The sequence below is a fragment of the Archocentrus centrarchus genome, chromosome 19 (genome assembly GCF_007364275.1).
Source record: "Archocentrus centrarchus isolate MPI-CPG fArcCen1 chromosome 19, fArcCen1, whole genome shotgun sequence".
NCBI lineage: Eukaryota > Metazoa > Chordata > Actinopteri > Cichliformes > Cichlidae > Archocentrus > Archocentrus centrarchus.
The window spans coordinates 11,550,589-11,568,803 of NC_044364.1; the positions used below are offsets into that span (position 1 = coordinate 11,550,589).

The 18,215-nt window shown below is 40.4% G+C and overlaps 1 protein-coding gene across 1 annotated transcript in view; it reads left to right on the forward strand.

The window, feature by feature from the left end:
• Nucleotides 1–18,215, forward strand: part of LOC115798232 (protocadherin-15-like) — a 215,335-nt gene that overhangs the window by 194,857 nt on the left and 2,263 nt on the right. The window contains exons 36-39 of the mRNA XM_030755001.1: nt 4,887–4,908; nt 5,527–5,565; nt 5,825–5,898; nt 12,564–12,693. Coding sequence (XP_030610861.1) covers nt 4,887–4,908; nt 5,527–5,565; nt 5,825–5,898; nt 12,564–12,693 — 265 coding nt within the window. The remainder of the gene's footprint in view (nt 1–4,886; nt 4,909–5,526; nt 5,566–5,824; nt 5,899–12,563; nt 12,694–18,215) is intronic.

The window sequence follows — 18,215 nt, forward strand, 5'->3', positions numbered from 1 at the left end:
AGATCAAAACAGCAACAATAATTTATGGTGTAGCATCATGTTGAAGAGGCAGACTGAATAGCAGTGTGGAATTCTGTTCAATTCCATTCTGAATACTACATTTTTGTTTTGTTTTTTCAGATGGGGGCATTGGGGGTGGAGGGTTGCAATACATTGAGACTGTCTTCCAGGGGAGATTAACCCGTGATTCTTACCAGGCATATTATCAGTGACTTCTTCCCTTTCATTCCCTTTCCTCTGAATAAGTGATATGCAGCATTAAGTGGTGGCATATCTAGTGCTTTTTCTGCTTTTTTTTTCTTTTGCCGTGTCTAATTTGGCCACTTTTGTACAATTAACACGGGAGACTGGAAGAGATGGGTGCTCACAAAGGGCTGATATGATTTAAAAATGTTCACTTGTGATGTAAAACCAAGTTTAGTTTTTTTGTTGTTTTTTTTTTTTTTTTTGCTTTGTCAGCTGCAGATTTCACTTCTAATCACTAACACAACTTCAACAAGTTCTTCCAAGACACACAATGCCATGAAGTGAATCAAAAACCCTGATGGTCATATCTCTGCACTGTGAGAGGATTTATAATGTGAGACGTCAAACTCAGACATTTCGCTTTTCTCCTGTGGATTTGTGTTGTAATGTCAAAACACAATGTTTTTGTTTTTGGTGTTTCTTTTTGGTTTTTTTGTCATTTTTGTTTTGTTGTTTTTAAACAGTGCATTTTTCTTCCCATCACAAAGTCATAATTCCACTATGAATGTTGTACTGTCAAGATTTGATTTAATAAAAGGCTCCATACACCCAAAACAAAAGCCCAATCACACATTCACACAAGAGCCTCTGCATAATCAGGAATGTGAATATGTAGACACACACACACACACACACACACACACAACTACACAGTAGCATTAAACAGGTTGCAGGCAGTGCTACTGACTCAGCTGGCTGGGCTGGAAATGTTTTATGTCAAGATTAGCTCTCAACCTCAGTCTGTTGCGTGTCCTTACACATACGCACACACAGCAAATCGTCGTTGTCTCTCAGACACAATTTGTTTGCAGCCTTTCAGTTCTTATTGTGTGCTTTTACTGGAGAACAGACACCTCTAAGAAAGTGTATTGTTTTTGGCAATTATTTATCATTTTGCTGAAAACTCAGGCACAGCACACAGCCAGAGAGAGTCTGGTGTACTTTTAAAGGCACAGGTTTGTGTCACTGAAGCAGCAAATAGCCACTGAACACAGCAAAGGAAATGGTAATGCTTCAGTGTAAAGCTTCATTATTTTCAACACAATGTGTGTCAGGCTACATTAGTGTGATCCATTGTTTTGCACTTTGCTTGGATTAAGCCAAACTCGAGCTGTCACACTCTGTTTTCGCTACACAATAGCAGTGCCACATCTAAAGAAAATCTGGAAGGAAAAAAAAAAAAAATCTGTTATCAGTTAGTCGTTTCATTTTGTTTACCAGTATTTCCTCTTTTTTTTTTTAACCAAAATAAAATAACAAGTTTGACTGTAACAACTCTGCAAAACTCTGTCCACACACACATATAGGAGTTTTGGTAGACCTAGGTCACTAAAAATTGAGCTTTTGAAAAGTCTAACCAGGATGTGCAGGTGATGTTTAAGATGTAACTCAAACTGAATGCCCTTCCTGAAGCAGCGGCTTCAAAATGTAGTGGTTAACATGTTTGCCCAACACGCAAAAGCTCCCTGGTTTGAGACTGGGAGGAGACACAGATTCCTGTGAGGGTGCAGATCCATCCACTGTGATGGCCCCTTGTGAATAAGGGAATATCCAAAGGAAGCTTTATGCCCTCCAGTTTCTCTGGGCTTAGCAGTAGGAGTACATTAGCTTGTGAGCCCTAAGGCTGGGCTTGTGTCACCTCCTGGAATTGAACTGGTTTTTGTAGTGATTATGGAGTAACTCCACTTAGCATGGCTCCAGACGTCTTAAACCCTGCTCACATCTTCAATTTTTTTATTAGCAATTCAAGCAGTTTTGAGGTTTTGCTCAGTGGAATTACAGTGGAATTGCATTTTAGATTTTGGACTACCTGACCAGCTCTAATTTAAAAATAAATAAAATGTTGGCATTACAGGATGCTATGACACAAAATAATAAAATCAACTCTATTAAACAGCTTTGGCACTGGAGATTGAAGCGTTTTAAAAATGCTGAATAGGTATTAATGTAAATAGGAGAAGTGTTTAAGGTAATATCTGTAATGGCCCTGAACTCTCAACCATATTTGCAGCACACCGGGGCACTTTCTTGCTCTCCGATCTTGATGGTTTGCCCCATGTAAGTTTAGTCAGACCTGGTATTTTCTAAATAACGTGTGTAATGAATGTAAAAATCATTGAGAGGAAGGAATGTGGCAAGAGGTCGAGAAGGCAGAAATAGGCAGAGAGGGTGAAACAGGTAGGAGAAAAATGAAGTAAAAGGTACAGTAGTGGTAGAAGAAGCAAGAGAAGAACGAGAGAAGAGACTGTTACTGGGTGTCATAGTCTGAGTCTGTTCTTTAAGAGCTAATATTTCTCCCCTCCTGTTTTTCATACGCACTACGAGACAAGGCGGAGAGGACACAAAAAGCGAGAGTCAGTCATGTCAAATGTGTGTATGTCTGTGTGCGCGGTCGAGATCAGATAGCCGTCTGTATGTTTTTGTCTCGAGAGGACTTAATGATGTGTCTGTCAGAGCAACAAGGGCAAGAGAGAGAGACTTATCCTCCCACGGCAATAAACACACACATACAGATTATGCTACACACAGTGCCAGGCACATTCTGATCGCAGCTAAAATATGCATAGTAAACACACACTTCAAGATACAGTGACTGTGAATAGGGTCATTTCATTTTAACCTGTAGATCACCCAAAATCCTTTACCCTGTCTGCTCACATGCCCATCAGTGGTAATCCGCCCCATCCAGCCGCCTCAGCTTCATATTTTAGCTGCGTTTTGATACCCACTGGAAGGCTGGAGCATGTGTGTGTGTGTGTGTGTGTGTGTTTAAGAGGCACATCTGAATTTCTGAAATGAATTAATGAAATGCTCGAGCGATTTACCAATTTGTGTGGATGCCTGCGTGTGTTTGCATTTGAAGAACAGACAGGAGAATGTGATGTGTCCTCCAAAAGTCTCCGTTTGTTGATGTGTGATACATCTTCATTTTGCCAGCTCATTACCTTTGTTTCACATGACAGTACACTCTCTGCTCTATGCTTAAGACAGACCAGAGAGGTTATTGGCTGTTTTTCTTTATTTCTCTTTGTATTTTTTTTCCTTTTTTTTTTTTAAATCACATGCTCTTCCTCTTCTTATTAAAGTTTCTCCTACCTTTAATGTGTCTACCTCGCTCTCAGTTGTTGTTTCTTGCTTTCTTTTTGTCATACTGTCTTTAAGGGTTTTGATTTTGTTTTTTAGTGGGGGGGGGGGGGGGGGGGGGGGGGGTTCTCACAGCAGCAAGTATTAATTTCACAGTACTGTAAACATCATTAAGCTTTTTTCCCATACATCATCAGCTTAGCTGCTGGGTGGATCCAATCAGATATACTGTGAAATTAATTGTGTTTGTTGACATTCTGAGTGTTTAGTTGCTGTCCAATCATGTAAGCTTATTATTGAGGGATAGAAGAAAAGAAGTCTCAAAAGTTACATTAAAAAAAAAAAATGGCACTACTATGTCAGAGCCAGCAGATAATTAGCTTTACTTAGCAGGAAAGCAGCTAGTATGTGCTACAGCACCCTCAGATGTGAACACTACCTGTTTAGTTGCTCACCTCTTCCCCCACACTGGTCAGGCTTCTTTTGTAAAGTGTTGCCAAACCTGAACTGACATTTTATGACTGATTAGTATAGAATACTTTAGTATTTGTCCCCTTCCTAATTTCGTAGTTTTTTGCATATTTGTAACATTTTCATGCTCCCAAACACCTCCAAAAAAAAAAAAGGTTTTGGAGTATCTTAGTCAGAGTCTGGACTTAAATCAGATTGAGGTGCTTTGGCATGACCTCAAATGATTGAAAATGAATTAAAACAATTCTGCAAAGAAGAGTGGGGCAAAGTTCACACAGCAATGTGAAAGATTCATTGCCAGTCATCATAAATGTTTGATTGCAGTTCTTGCTGCCAAGGGTGGCACAACCAGTTATTTGGTTTAGGGGCAATTATTTTTTTCACACGGGGCCAGGTAGGTTTGGATAATATTTTTCCTCTTAATAAATGAAATCATCATTTAAACACGGCATTTTGTATTTACTCGGGTTATCTTTGTCTAAATTTGTCATCTGATGATCTGAAACATGTAAGTGTGACAGATATATACAAAAAACAAGAATACATTTTCACAGCACTGTATGGCTGCACCGTGTATTTCCAAGCACAGCTCTTTGCTGATCATGATCATAAATACCCATGTGCTCACCTACTAAACTCATAATTTACACGTTTTCTGAAATACGATTTTATGATTGTTTTGGTTAATATTGACATACACCATTAACAGTGTTCGCAACAATAGAATGAGTTCATATGGGTTGTAAATGAGATGTGAAATTGCATTTGTAAAAATATAATCACAATATTTACAAAGTTACACAAACAAAAGTGAATGAATGACACAACGGCTTCAGTTTCCTTCCACTCTTTCTCTCTTACATAGCCCTGCTCTGTTCATTTTTCTCAAAGTACACACAATCACTTATCTCATCTTCTTGCTTCCTCCTTGGTAACTGAGTTCATGTACACTTGTTGTCAAATGTTTCCACTAAGCCCCTTCTATTTTTTAAACCTTTCCCATACAGCAAGAAAAAAATTATATCTATATGATGAAGATATATCTATAGCAGGTTTTCATACTTTTGCTCTCTTTGATCTTGTAGGCGTGGATATGGGCAACATGAGGTAGGTGTTTTGTGTGTGCATGCTGTAGCTGCATGTGTGCTTCTTATTTTTCATTGGTGTGCATTTACGCTTTGCTTTGCTTTCTGCCATTTTTTCAATCAAGAAGAAGCATATACAGTATGCAGTACATATAAATGACTTTATAAAATATAATGTAAAGGCCACTGCAGTACAGTGAAACTTTACATTTAAATATATATTAAAAAAAAAAAAATCACACACTTATTTTAGATTCCAAAAAGCAGACTCTTTAGGCATGCTGGACATTTCTGCCAGATCCCCATTGTTCAATATGTGCCATCGGTGTTACTGTTGTAAAAAGTCATCCAGTCGCTTGGGCAGTACATGCATTTTCAAACTCAATTTCAGCTTAAATTGAGTTCAAAAGTGATATAGACTATTTGATAAAAAGACATTGCTTGCCCCTACAATCTGATAGATAACATCAAATGAAAGCATATACATATATTGGATCCTGTGCTTTCTAGACACTGAATGAGGGGCATCAAGTATTGATTTTATGTTTCTAAAATAGATGTACACATTTGAGGGACAGCACTCAAATGCTTCCATTTTGTTTGTTTTTTTCCATTCACCACTTTTCTGTCCCTGTGGTAGACGCAACAACTTCTCCGACCTTCTCTGCTGCGGCCTGAGGTACTCAGTCTCTCTCTTGTTTCAGTACTTATTTACTCCCTATGGGTGTTTTATCTGTTGAAATATGGGTTTGTGGAAGTGTTAATGCAGTCAAAGTAATCACTGTGAGTGTGTTTGTACACATAGTCTTGCACTATGTGTACAAACACACTCACAGTGTGTGTGTGTGTTTGTACACATAGTCTTGCACTATAAAAAAATATCTGTGTGTGTGTGTGTGGGGGGGGAAGCTTCTAATAAAGGTCTGTCAATCTAACAGGAACTATCAGTGGAATCTGGCATCGATCCTGGCCATGACTACTACACACAGGATTATTACAACTATGACCATGGGTTAGTAGATCGCCGCACCTCATATTGTATTTGTTTGTGCACATCCTTTTTTTTATTTATTTTTTTTATTGTTTTGGTGTTTTATTTGTTTTCATTTAAAGTTTGTCGAGCTTTAAAAACTTTCAGATTAGCTCTAAAGTCATCAATAATGAGGCTGAGAATATCAAATTCATAAATCTGTTGGCAAAAGAAAAGTTCTTTGGAGCTTTTCTTTTTTTGTTCATTTAGCAACAAAAGTAGTACCTCAAGCAGTCTTTAGGAAGAGTTCTGCAAGTTTCTTGGGCCCTGAGTCTTGGACCCAGGGTTTTGAGTTTTTTGGGACATTTGGGTTTTCTCTAGTTTTTGTATTTTCTGATTTTTGCTTCTGTATTAGTCACATTTTCATGTTTTAGTTTCATGTCTAGTTCTGTTCTTGGTGTCAGGTTGGTTTGTGCTTTTTTCCTTGTGTACCTGTTTAGTTCTGCCTCCTTTATGTGTCCATGGCTGGCTTAGCCCTCGTCTGTGTTTATCTTATGTGCTTTGTCAAGTTAATCTTGTTTCCCTATTCAGTCGTGGCTCTCTTCCTCTCTTATTTTGAAAGTCTCTTCTCTGTGGTATGGTCTTTTGGTTTTCTAGTTCCTGTTCTGCTATAGTTTTGTACATTGATAAAAGCTCAGCAATAAAGCTGCGTTTTAGTTTACCCCTCATTTCAAGTCCTGCATTTTTCCAGCTCCTGCCTGCCACACAGCTGACGACATCTTAAAGGACATTCAAAGCTCTATTCTCTGTCAAGATTTCAATTCAATTCAGTTTTATTTATATAGCGCCAAATCACAACAAACAGTCGCCTCAAGGCGCTTTGTATTGTGGGGCCGAGTACAACAATTTCAGTTTTATCTGAATTTAGAAGCAGGAAATTAGAGGTCATCCAGGTCTTTATGTCTTTAAGACATTCCTGCAGTTTAACTAATTGATGTGTGTCATCTGGCTTCATTGGTAGGTAAAGCTGAGTATCAATCTATGACTGATATTGTTTTTTTGTGTGTGTGTGTGTGTTTTCTATCCAGGTATGCTTTTACAGTATTGGTAATGAAGTATTTTACTTATTTACTGTAGAAAGTGTAAAGTTTTTCATATACAGTCTATATTACGATCCTGTTCATCTCTGCTTTTCTTACCTGTTGAAACTCGAGCTTTGGCTCCTTGGTTGGGTTTGGGATCAAATCAGCTTATGCATCACTCTGAATCCTGGGGTGTCTGGTTGCTAGCTTTGTGTTAGCATCACAGATTGTATATAAAAAAAAGTATTGACTTTGCTTTTGCAGGTTGAGTTTTGATGTTGTGTTTGCAGCACTGGCTTATTATTTCTGGACTGAGCAGCACAATCTGTGCTCTACTGTCACAATCTTGCCCCTTAGTGCAATAAATTAATAATGATTATTGCTCCACAAAAGTTGTATTTTTTTTAATCTTTCCTGTGAACTGAGATAAAGCAGTTGTTACTGAAGTGCAAATAAAAACATCATCATACAGATTCTAACCATTCATCATACAGATAACTGAGATAAACGATTGATTATTATAAATTCAGTAATCATATTATGGTTACTAATGTGTTACAGCCCAGCATTACAGACAAATGTAATGTGATTACAGTAAGCCATTACTCTGGAACTCTTGACACCCAACACTGTCCATAGATGGAATAATGTTGATTATCTGTTACAGTTTTTTAGTAAGTCTGTTCCTGTAGAAGGATGTAGTTACAGAGCAATGCAGCATTTACCAACAGTTACACACAGTGGAGAAAAAAACTCCAGGAAATGAAGGCAGGCCAACTCTGCTATGTTCTATGTCTAACCTTTGACTGCTACCAGCGATAGGAAGGGGTTCCCTACAACATATTTCCTCCTGCATGAGTCTGGACCTCACTATGTGCACTTTATCCAGCTGAGTGTCATGTCAACCACGTGGCAGCCGCACTGACATCAAGCTGATTACATCAGTCACACAGTGTGCAGGCTACTGTGAAATGTTGACACCGGCGACCTGCCTCATACTGCACTGCTCATGTATCCATCTAACTACAGGAAGTCAGTAGATTTCAGGAAAGGGATTTTGTTCAGTGTGTGTGTGTGTGTGTCTGTGTGTGTGTGTGTCTTGTATTCCTTGAAGTTAAAAGGAACACAGTATTAAACACACACATTAGGTCAAAGTGTTCATGAACAAGCCTGAAGAAGACATTTGCTTCCCTTGCGCGTGCGTGCGTGCGTGCGTGCGTGTGTGTGTGTGTGTGTGTGTGTGTGTGTGTGTGTGTGTGTGTGTGTGTGTGTTATTCACACTCACAGCTTGCCATCTGTGATACATTGTGTAATTTTTATAATTTTAGCTGCAGACTCCTGAGAACTTGATTTTATACACCCACCTACGCACAGTCATAAATGCACAGTGGAAGAACACACACACACACACACACAAATTCTCTTATGGCAAGCACGTTCATTCACTCATGCTTACACTAACTCAGGTACTCTCTTGCTCGTTCTTTGACACACATGCATAGTACACACACACACACACACACACACACAGCTAATTTTATCTGCCTAGCTTTGCAATACTGTAGCAGCTAATCAGGCAGCCAGCCGTGGAAGCAGACAATAGGCCAGATGCTGGTGGCTTAGAGCAACATCCACAAACTCATGTCTGACTCTGTTCACACACTGGATCAGCAAATCAGACTTTGTGCCCCTGTGGGACTAAGATCTAATCGCGTTGTTTGTTTGTAAATAAAAGGCGTAAGTAATCTATGTAGCAAATACAAACCACTTCTTGGGCTTTAGACAACATTTCTTATTCCTGAGTTTTGTTTTTCAAAAAAACACAATGGGTTTTACAGTATACACTTCCATAGCTACAGTAATCCTTTTGGTAACCATTTAGAAGCCTGGTTGGCAACCTTTTGACCTTTGCTTTGAACTTTCTTCAAAATACCAGGCCAAAATGGGATTTTCTCTGCATGTGGGAATGTAGCCATCTGCTGCTGGCATGATTCTGATTGGATTTATACAGATGCAGAATATAACTTGAACCATTCGTTGCACAGGTCTAATGTTTTGATGCTATGTTTTTTTTTTTAAAAAAAAAAGAAAAACAACAAAAACAACAAACTGAGCCAAATTCATTTTGCCCTCTAGTCAAGAGTAAAATACTCAACCCATAAATGCTACAGAGCAATAAGGGATTAAATCTCGCTTTTCCAAAACTGTTACTGGCGTGGGTGTTGAGCAGTGTGACTGCTGTGTAGCTGATAGGAGCTTAGTTAGGGCACCCACATAAAAATGTGAGGACAATAGAAATGTGACGAGATTAGCTGAATGAAGGCAGAAAATACAAATAGATTAGCTAAAGTCATATCCAGCTTATTTTAGGTTCAAGGTGTATTAAAGGGACAGTTCAAACCTAAAATCATATTAACCCATTTTTTTTTTTCCTCTGGTCTGTAATACTTTCTGTCCACCTCCACTGTTTAGGTGTGAGTTCCCTAGTTTTGGATATATCAGCTGTAGAGGTGACGGCCATCTTGAACTCAAGATTGGGCTGAGACCAGATGACTGACTTTGCCATTGAAGAATATTCCATTTCTTTGCCTTGAGAAACTCAGGTTGATTTTATAATATCCTTTGGGTCATTATCTATTTGTCCTGTCCATAGCTGTCCAATCAGTTTTGCAGCATGTGGCTGAATCTGAGCAGAGAGTATAGTTTTATACGCTTCACAATTCATTCTGCAGTCACATCACCAATAAACACTGGTGGCCTGATATGATATGATATGTTTTGGATCACCATCCCTTCTCTTCCTCTTCCCAGCTGACATAGGGTAAGAGGTAGGGTACACACTGTACAGGTTTCCAGCCTTTCACAGGACTAACACAGAGAGACAGACAACCATTCACACCTATGGGCAATTTAGAGTGACCAATTAACCTAAACCCAGTAACTGCATGTCTTTGGACTCTAGGAGGAAACTGGAGTGCCTGGAGAAAACCCATGCAGACATGGGGAGAACATGCAAACTCCACACAGAAAGGCCCGGGCTAAGGCGGAATCAAACCCAGACCTTCTAGATGTTCTAGCTCAGCTCAAATCTTCTCTCCTCGTGTAAAAAGACAAAACACACACAATCAATCCCATGCCGGCCAGCTGCGCACTGCCCGTCCCTCCTGACACCCCGCCCCTCAGAACCCACTGGCCCACCTCTCCCCTGCAGCCGTGCCCCGAACCATACCCCGCCGCCACAGAGGTGAATGAAACTAAATACTCGGTGGAACCCCCCAGCAGCCTAGGCTTATTGCAGCATAACTAAGGGATGGTTCAGGGTCACCTGATCCAGCCCTAACTATAAGCTTTATTAAAAAGGAAAGTTTTAAGCCTCATCTTAAAAATAGAGAGGGTGTCTGTCTCCTGAATCCAAACTGGGAGCTGGTTTACTTCTCCATACATTCTCTACATTCTGGTACAAGTTCATCTTGGTTTTATCTGTCCAAAGACCAAAGTCTAAAGGCCTTCCTGTCCTTGAGTGTAACCAGTAGTTTGCACCTCGTTGTAAACCTTCTAAATTTCCATTCATGAAGGTGTCTCTCGATTCCAGACTTGTCTGCCTCCACCAGTGTGTTCTCGAATGGCTTAGATGTTGTGAGGATGTTTTTCTTAACCATAGAAAGGATTCTGTAATCATCCACTTCCAAAGTTGTCTTCTGTGGTCTTTCATGTCTTTTGGTGTTGCTGAGCTGACGAGCACCTTCTCTCATTTTAATAATGTAGGTTGTAATAATTTACTTGGTGATTATTTGCTTAGCCTAGCATTTGTCCCCAACTGATAACCAGCAACGGGCTGAATTGGCCCTTGCAGTGATTTGAATCAAAAGACCACTGTTACCCAGCATTGTCTGCTGAGTGTTAAACATATATCATTCTTCTCCACCTGTCACCACCTCTTCAACCTACTAGTGCTAAAAAGGACTGGCTATGCCATTTCTTGCTATTGTCTGACAGGCTGTAGCTTCCTATCATTGTAAGAAGGCCCGAAGCGTCTTCAACTAGATACAAGTGTAGATTAAATGAGGAACACAGCGTCCTCATACTAACACTTCTATGCATGAAAAATCAATTTGTATCTCATTCATTTAGAAACTCACAGCTTTGCACCATTTAAAGGGTCAGTTCACCCAACAGCTTTTTACCTGTCTATTCAGAAAGTGTATTTATCCAACTGAAGGAATCTGTGAAACTGATCTCAACAAATTTCATATCCAAAATATGATGACCATAATTTTTTTTTCTTCCAGCCAGTAGCACTAACATGACATCATGCAATGGCTGATCATTTACCACTGAAAGAGCCACCAGTGACCTGGTTTGCCCTATTTAGGTTCTGACACATAGCTACAAAAAAATACTATGAAATGCTGGCAGTGAGTGATGCTGGTATCTTGATGCTGCATTAGACAATTCTCTGACTCAGTTTACCACTGCCACCTAGTGGTCACAGGAGGAGGGGGTGGCGTGATGGATAAAGCGTGAAATGATTGAAGGAAAGACAAGAGTTGAAGAAAGAGGAAACTGGGAGAAAAGACTGCTCAAATGAAAGAAGGTGACTTACCTTTGAGTAATATCTCTGATCTGAACATTTCAGTTTGAGTCTGCAGTTTAAAAATTAAAATCCTATCACTGGGCAAAAGAGGACAGTTAAGATACACTGCCTTAGCTTTCAGGGGCCATACTCTTAGGCTTATAAGTGTGACACTTTTTATGTATTACCCAGTCTTTCTGTTCTGACCCCTCCATTTTTCACTCATTCTTTCTTCGTTTCCTTTTATCTTTTATCTCTTAACACACACCTCTACCTCCTTTTTCTCTCCCCCACACCCATCTGTCATCCACGTGCCTCTTCCATTTGTTTATTACTTTGCTACTTAATGTAATGGGAGGCCAACTTCTCACCGGCTGACTGTAAGCAGAATGATTACACAGGGCAACATTTCTGCATAGCTCTCTAAATGAAGCCAAAGGACTTGGAACACATTTGTTACTTTAATCACACTGGGACATATTGCTTTCAGAATGGCATTTGAAAAGATGGGCTTTTTTGACCCACTGGCTCTCCGACTTACTTGCTGCAGGGCACGGAGCCTACGTAGTGATACACAACACGTTTTTTTTCGGTCGATAGAGTCAGGCAGCGCTCCCGGCAACAGGCAACAAAGAGAGACAAAAGGGAGAAAATCGATTCCAGTGTTTTCTGCTAACAAAATGTCTCCTGGCAACAAAATGCTCCTTTTGTGATTAAGGCAGCTTTGCCTAGGCAGGTCGTTAGACGCTGCTCGTCATTGGCATAAACCACACTGTGGCCCTGTGTGTGATTGCTTTAAGTGTCTGTGGATAAGCATTAGCCAAGTTCATAAGTTTTGTTTGTAAGCAGCTTTCTCTCCTATCCTTATTTCTGATTGACTGACGCTGCACAATGGATTTTGTTTATTTATTAATATAGCCAACAAAGAAAATAAGCCTCAAAATAATACCTTAAAACCTGACAGAAGTAAAATTCTGCATTTGCTCTAATTGATTATAGCTGACTTGTAACTTCCTGTGTTATTTTCCCCCTCCCTCTCATTCTCTGTCCAGGTATGACCTCCCTCAATACGGCAGCCGCAGGAAGCTGATCTCCCCCTCCGGCCTCTATGATGAATATGGAGAAGTCGTTGTTGACGATGACGGCAGCTACTACTACAGCCCACAAGAGTCTGATGCAGAGGTAAATGCAGGAAAATACATGAGAATACAAAAAAGGGGAATGTTGACCAGAAGATTATACTGGCTGGTAACTGAGTCCGTTAGATTTTCACAATATTTTCATAAAAGCCAGAGAATACTGGTGGCTTTTTTTCTTGCACTTTCAATGTTAAAAATGAACTTGTAGTTATACAGACTGATTTGCATATAGGGACTGGTTAAAGGAATAGTTTAACACTTTGAGAAAACTGATTACAGTACTGTGCTGTAATAGTGCTGTACTTTTTTTTGTTAGATATTCTTTGGACATTGGCTACTTTTTCACTCATTTTCAATCCAGTTATTGTACCTGATGATTTTCAGAGGAATGGTCTGTTTTTAAGCCACTTAACAATGCCCTATGAATCATTCAAGCATGAAAAGGCACCTAGCTCAAAGGATGAACATAACAGAACTTAGCAAAGAACCAATTTTAAATGGCATAGTTAGGCACTTTGTTACTAGTAGGCTGCTGCAAAGACACAATTTATTCCCTTTTTTTTTTTGTTTAATCTACAAAACATGCCAAACACAACACAGTATTGCAGATATAAAATAGTATTTTTGCACCAACAACATGATTCCCAAAGAGCTAAAATGTCTCAAGGGATGGGTGGCTGTCACGAAGCCATTCTTAAGGGAAAGTAAGGGGAAAAGGGAGTAAAGGCTGATGTATGCCAAATTACACAAGAACTGGACTGAAAATCAGTGGCAACAGGTCTAATAGAGTGATGAATTCAAATTTGAATTTTTTTTTATTCATCATCAATATGTACGGAGGTCAGGAGAGAGGTACAACAGTGAATGTCTACAGCTATTTGTAAAACACGGTAGAGGCTCTGTCGTGGTTTGGGGCTACATTTCAGTATTGACTGAGTACTGTCAAATTTTAATCTGCCAAGCAATGCCAAGTGGAAAATGTCGGATTGGCAGCAGCTTAATTTTTCAGTATTACAATGATCCCAAACATGCTGTCAATGCAGTAAAAGCATATCTGCATAGAAAAAACACACAATGGTACACACTATCCTTCATGTATTGGCCTCCCCATATCTTCAATATTATTGAAGCAGTGTGGGATCATGCTGAAGATGAACAGAACAAAAGGCAGCCAAGATCCAAAGAACAGTTTTGCATGTCCTTCAAGATGCCCGGAGAACTATTCCTGAAGAGTTCTTAAATAAATTACAAGAAGCTTGCCTAAGAGAGTTCAGGCTGTGTCCAAGAATAAAGGTGGTCATACCAAATCCTGACTCTCAAGATCATTAGAATTGGGCCTTTACCCATTTCCCAAGCCAAGAATAGAAAAGAAAGGGGTGGCTCAAGAGTTTGGCACAGTACTGTATTTGCTTTCTTGCCAAGAGTTATGTGAGAAGAAAACTGATACAAATATCATGTCTTTACAGTGACTGTCGGGCTGACCATAAAGACTCCAAGTGGGGGAATTGGCTAGAAGGAAAAACACAATCCTAAACCGAAACCCTAATTCAGGCTCTTCTCATCCGAGATAGCGACGTGTGTTTGGCCATATTTGCAAGCGCAAAAAGTAACCCAGATAAGGCCTGAATGTAGCTGCTAGTTGGGATCTGTATGTTAATCCTAAATGTTCAGCTATGCTTTTAAGGTTTAAGAGCCATGCTCTCCAATGCAGTGCACCTTTATTATTTTTATTACTATGTATCTTTTTAAACCTGAACACAATGGGTTATGAATTTCTTTGTTTTTGTATTTTTATAATTTATATGATTTGTTTTTTGGACTAATATCATTATTGCAGCAGGTGAGGAGAAAAGCTCAAGAAGACAAATCAGCTCTGCACCCTGTCTACCTTCAGCCTCAACCTATTCCACCCCCAAGAAAGACCCACGGACCCGTGAGGATTGAGGGTGACAAAAAACAAGAAGTTGATAAAACTATTAACACGAAACCAAAGAGCTCAAGCGCAGCTACCAGGCTGAAGGCTTTGATGCGAGTGAGTACAATGCTGTCTTCTGCGGGGAAACCGTCTAGACAGCCTCCTGCCATTCACCCACCATGGAACAAAGCTAGAATTGGACCAATAGAAGAGGGAGGCAGGGGAAGGGAAAAAGTGGAAGAAATTAAAGTAAAAGGAGTGGGAACTGGGTTTGAGAAAGGGGGAGCAGAGAAAAGGGAAACTAAAAGAGTAGGAAGAGATGAAGCAATAGAAATAAGGAGGGAGACAGGAGGAAGAGGAGAAATGGGAGCACTGGGGAGAAGCAGCAGAGGTGGCGGGACAAACAATGGGATGAGAAATGCAGTTGGAGAAGAAGGCATCTGGCCAGAGCACAGGGGAGAGCTCCCTGGACTGTTGTCCTCTGGCCAGTCTTTCAGCTTGGACGGCAGCGTGGTCATAGATGGGAGTTATTTCCAGACGTCCACTGAAGCAAGCAAACCCCCACCAGTGAAACAAAAGCTGAGCGGGGCCCTCAGTCTTATCTCCCTAGCCAGAAGGCTCCAGGGACCAGCCAGGGTGGGAGGTGAACAGTGGAGCACTGGTGAACGCTTTGAAAGACGAGAGGAGAACAGAAGGAAGATGTATAGTTCCATAGGAGATATGAGTGTTTCTGCTTCAGTGTCTGAGGGAGCTGCAGGAGAGGAGGGGAGGAGGTGGGAATTAGGAGTGGAGAACAACTCCATTGGGGGGTGGTGGAGAACAGAACAAAGATTTCATGACAGTGTTCAAAGTGATTCAGAAACAGGAAGTGGCAGCAAAGAGTCTCCATCAGAATTCAGTCTCTCAGATGCAAGCAGCCACACGTCATTTGCCTCACCAGAACAAGACTGGGCCCAGTATGACACAGATAGGGAAATAACTGAGTCCGACTCAGGAAAAGAAGAGGAGGAAGAGGGAAGCCAAGATGAGGAGAGAGAGTGGTCTGAGTCTGAGATGGAAGATGAGAGGGAAAAAATGAGTAGAAAACCCACAAAAAGAAGAGTTAGTCATAATTCTGTGAGCAGCAGCAGTAGGATTAGTAAAAAAAGCAGAAGCAATAGACGGAGCTTAAAAGGAGACAGCAGCAGCAAAGAGACCGATAGAAACAGCAGCAGGGATTCTAAAAGTTCTAGATATTCGGGTTCAACCGTTTCGAGTTCCAGGCCCAAAACTTCTAGGCAGTCTTCACATGAAACAACGGAGCGAGGGAGCGAAGAAGACAGCGAGGAAGAGGAGGAGTCTGAAGAAGAAGAGGTGAAAAATGCTGGATCGAGGAAGCCTACGACGAGCAGGCGTGCCTCCAGTCACGTCCAGTCTGACATCAGCTCGGGCCGGACGGATACCTCGGATGACTTGTCACCAATCATGGAGGACAGCGAGGAGGAGGAGGAGAAAAGCAGCGGCTACGATGGGGAAGAAGGTGAAGATCCAGAAGAGGAAGAAGATGGGGATTTGGGAGTCAGCTGAGTCGAGATTAAATCCTTTGCCACTAAGTAAGGTCTTGGTGAAAATGCTTGGACTGAGAGTGAAATCATTACCTGAGTGGAATTTATAACTTTAATCTCCCTCTTTCTTTCCTTGTTTGGTGTGATTTACACTCACCGGAATTTAAAATGTTGGCTTGTCCTCTGCTGCCCTCTCAGTGTCTCTTTTCTTTTTTCTCTGTCTTTTGCTTGCAGCTTTAACCCCCCCCCCCCCCCCACCCCCCCCCCCCCCCCCCCCCCCCCCTTTTCCAGTCAGCCTTTCCCTCGTCTTTACGAAGTGCTTGTCTGCTTTACATCTACAGTTTTTTTTTTTTCCCCCGAGCCGACTTGTCTCGTTTTCCAATTGTGAAAGCTTCACTTCCAGCTGATTGTTTCTCTCCTGCTGGTGCAGCTCAAAGATTATTTACTGACCTCTCTTTGTTGCACTTAAGGTTTACTCAAGCTTTTTTCATTAGTCATTTTTCTTTCTTTGCTCATTCTTCTGCTGGCAGTCAGCTTTTCCAGTTTACCAGCAGGAGTAAAATATGCTTTCTTTGTAATGGAGAACATATTCTTTCTTCCATACAATCAGGGTTAAATGGGAAAAACTTGAAGGGTTACATTGTGTTTGTGTGTGCGTGTGCACATGTCGCAGTGTTGACTCTAACTTAATAGATTATACTTGAATCATATTTTATGTTATAAAGGGTTACATCCAAGACCAACATATTTTCAAATCCATTTATCCTTTTTTCTTTTATTAAAATAAATAAAACAATCAGATGATCCAAAAGCTGTTTTGTTGAGTGCACACTGCTGACATGTCTTTGTATTTGCAGTGAGTGAAAGCGCTTCTTTCATTTTGCTGGTTTTCTGACTTTAACATTAACATTAATATTTAGATAGAGGTTAAATAATGGTTACAAATTACATGAAAATGTTGGGTCCTCTGACCTCTAGTGTTTAATATTCTCACTTTAATGCAGTCAGAAACTAGAAAAGGTTCGAAGGTTAGAAAAGGTATGTTTTTTAGTGTGGCGTTTAAATAGCTTCACTTCCCTACAAACTGAAATACAAACCCAATTCCAAAAACATTGGGATGCTGTATAAAATGTAAATAAAAACATAATGCAATGATTTCCAGAACTCAGAAACCCATGTTTTATTCACAGTAGAACACAGAAAACGTATCAAATGTTTAAGCTGAAAAAATCCAACATTTTAAGAAAAAAATATTAGCTCATTTTGAATTTAGGTAGGCCAGTTCAGCAGCTGGAATCTTCTATGAAGCCACGCTGCTGTAATAGCTGCAGTATGTGGTTTAGCATTGTCTTGCTGAACTATGCAGGGCCTTCCCTGAAAAAGACGTCATCTGGATGGGATCATATTTTCCTCTATAACCTGTATATACCTTTCAGCATTGATGGTGCCTTTCCAGATATGCAAGCTTCTAATTCCATAAGCACTGTTTAAACAACTGATATGTTCTATTGTGACTAAAATGTGGGTTTAAGAGATTTGGAAATCATTGTATTCTCCAATCCTTCCTTTGGTCAGTTCTCGCTGTGGAGAGATCTTGCAGTGCTTCGTGAGTGTAAGAGATGTGTAACCTAAACACATAAATGCTGCCTCAGTGTTCACAGTAGGTCGGATAGTTTTTTATTAGTTCTAGAATATACAAAGTTTTATAGCCACATTCGTGGCTCTTAGAATGGCTTCTTAAAAGACCGTACTCACCCAGAAAAAGTTGGAACTGGATAAACAGCTGGAAAAGTTGTATAAAAGTTGTTGTAACACATCCTCGTCTGAGTCCATCACGTAATGGTGTTCTGTCAGATACTGCTGTTGTCACAGAGGTACACACAAGGTGTCCTTTGGTGTTGCTGCCTTAAATCACTGGCAGTAGTAGCAGCAATGGATGCTGAGAGATAACTTGTCTTTTAAAGATAAATCGATCACAGTGTTCGAGGGAGGTGGTGGTCTCTTGGTCAGCCAGCAGACCATGTCCTGTTTGGGAGCTTTGTATTTTGCACTTTTGTGTGTGTGTGTGTGTGTGTGTGTGTTTTTGTGCTTTGTACTGTTGCTTCT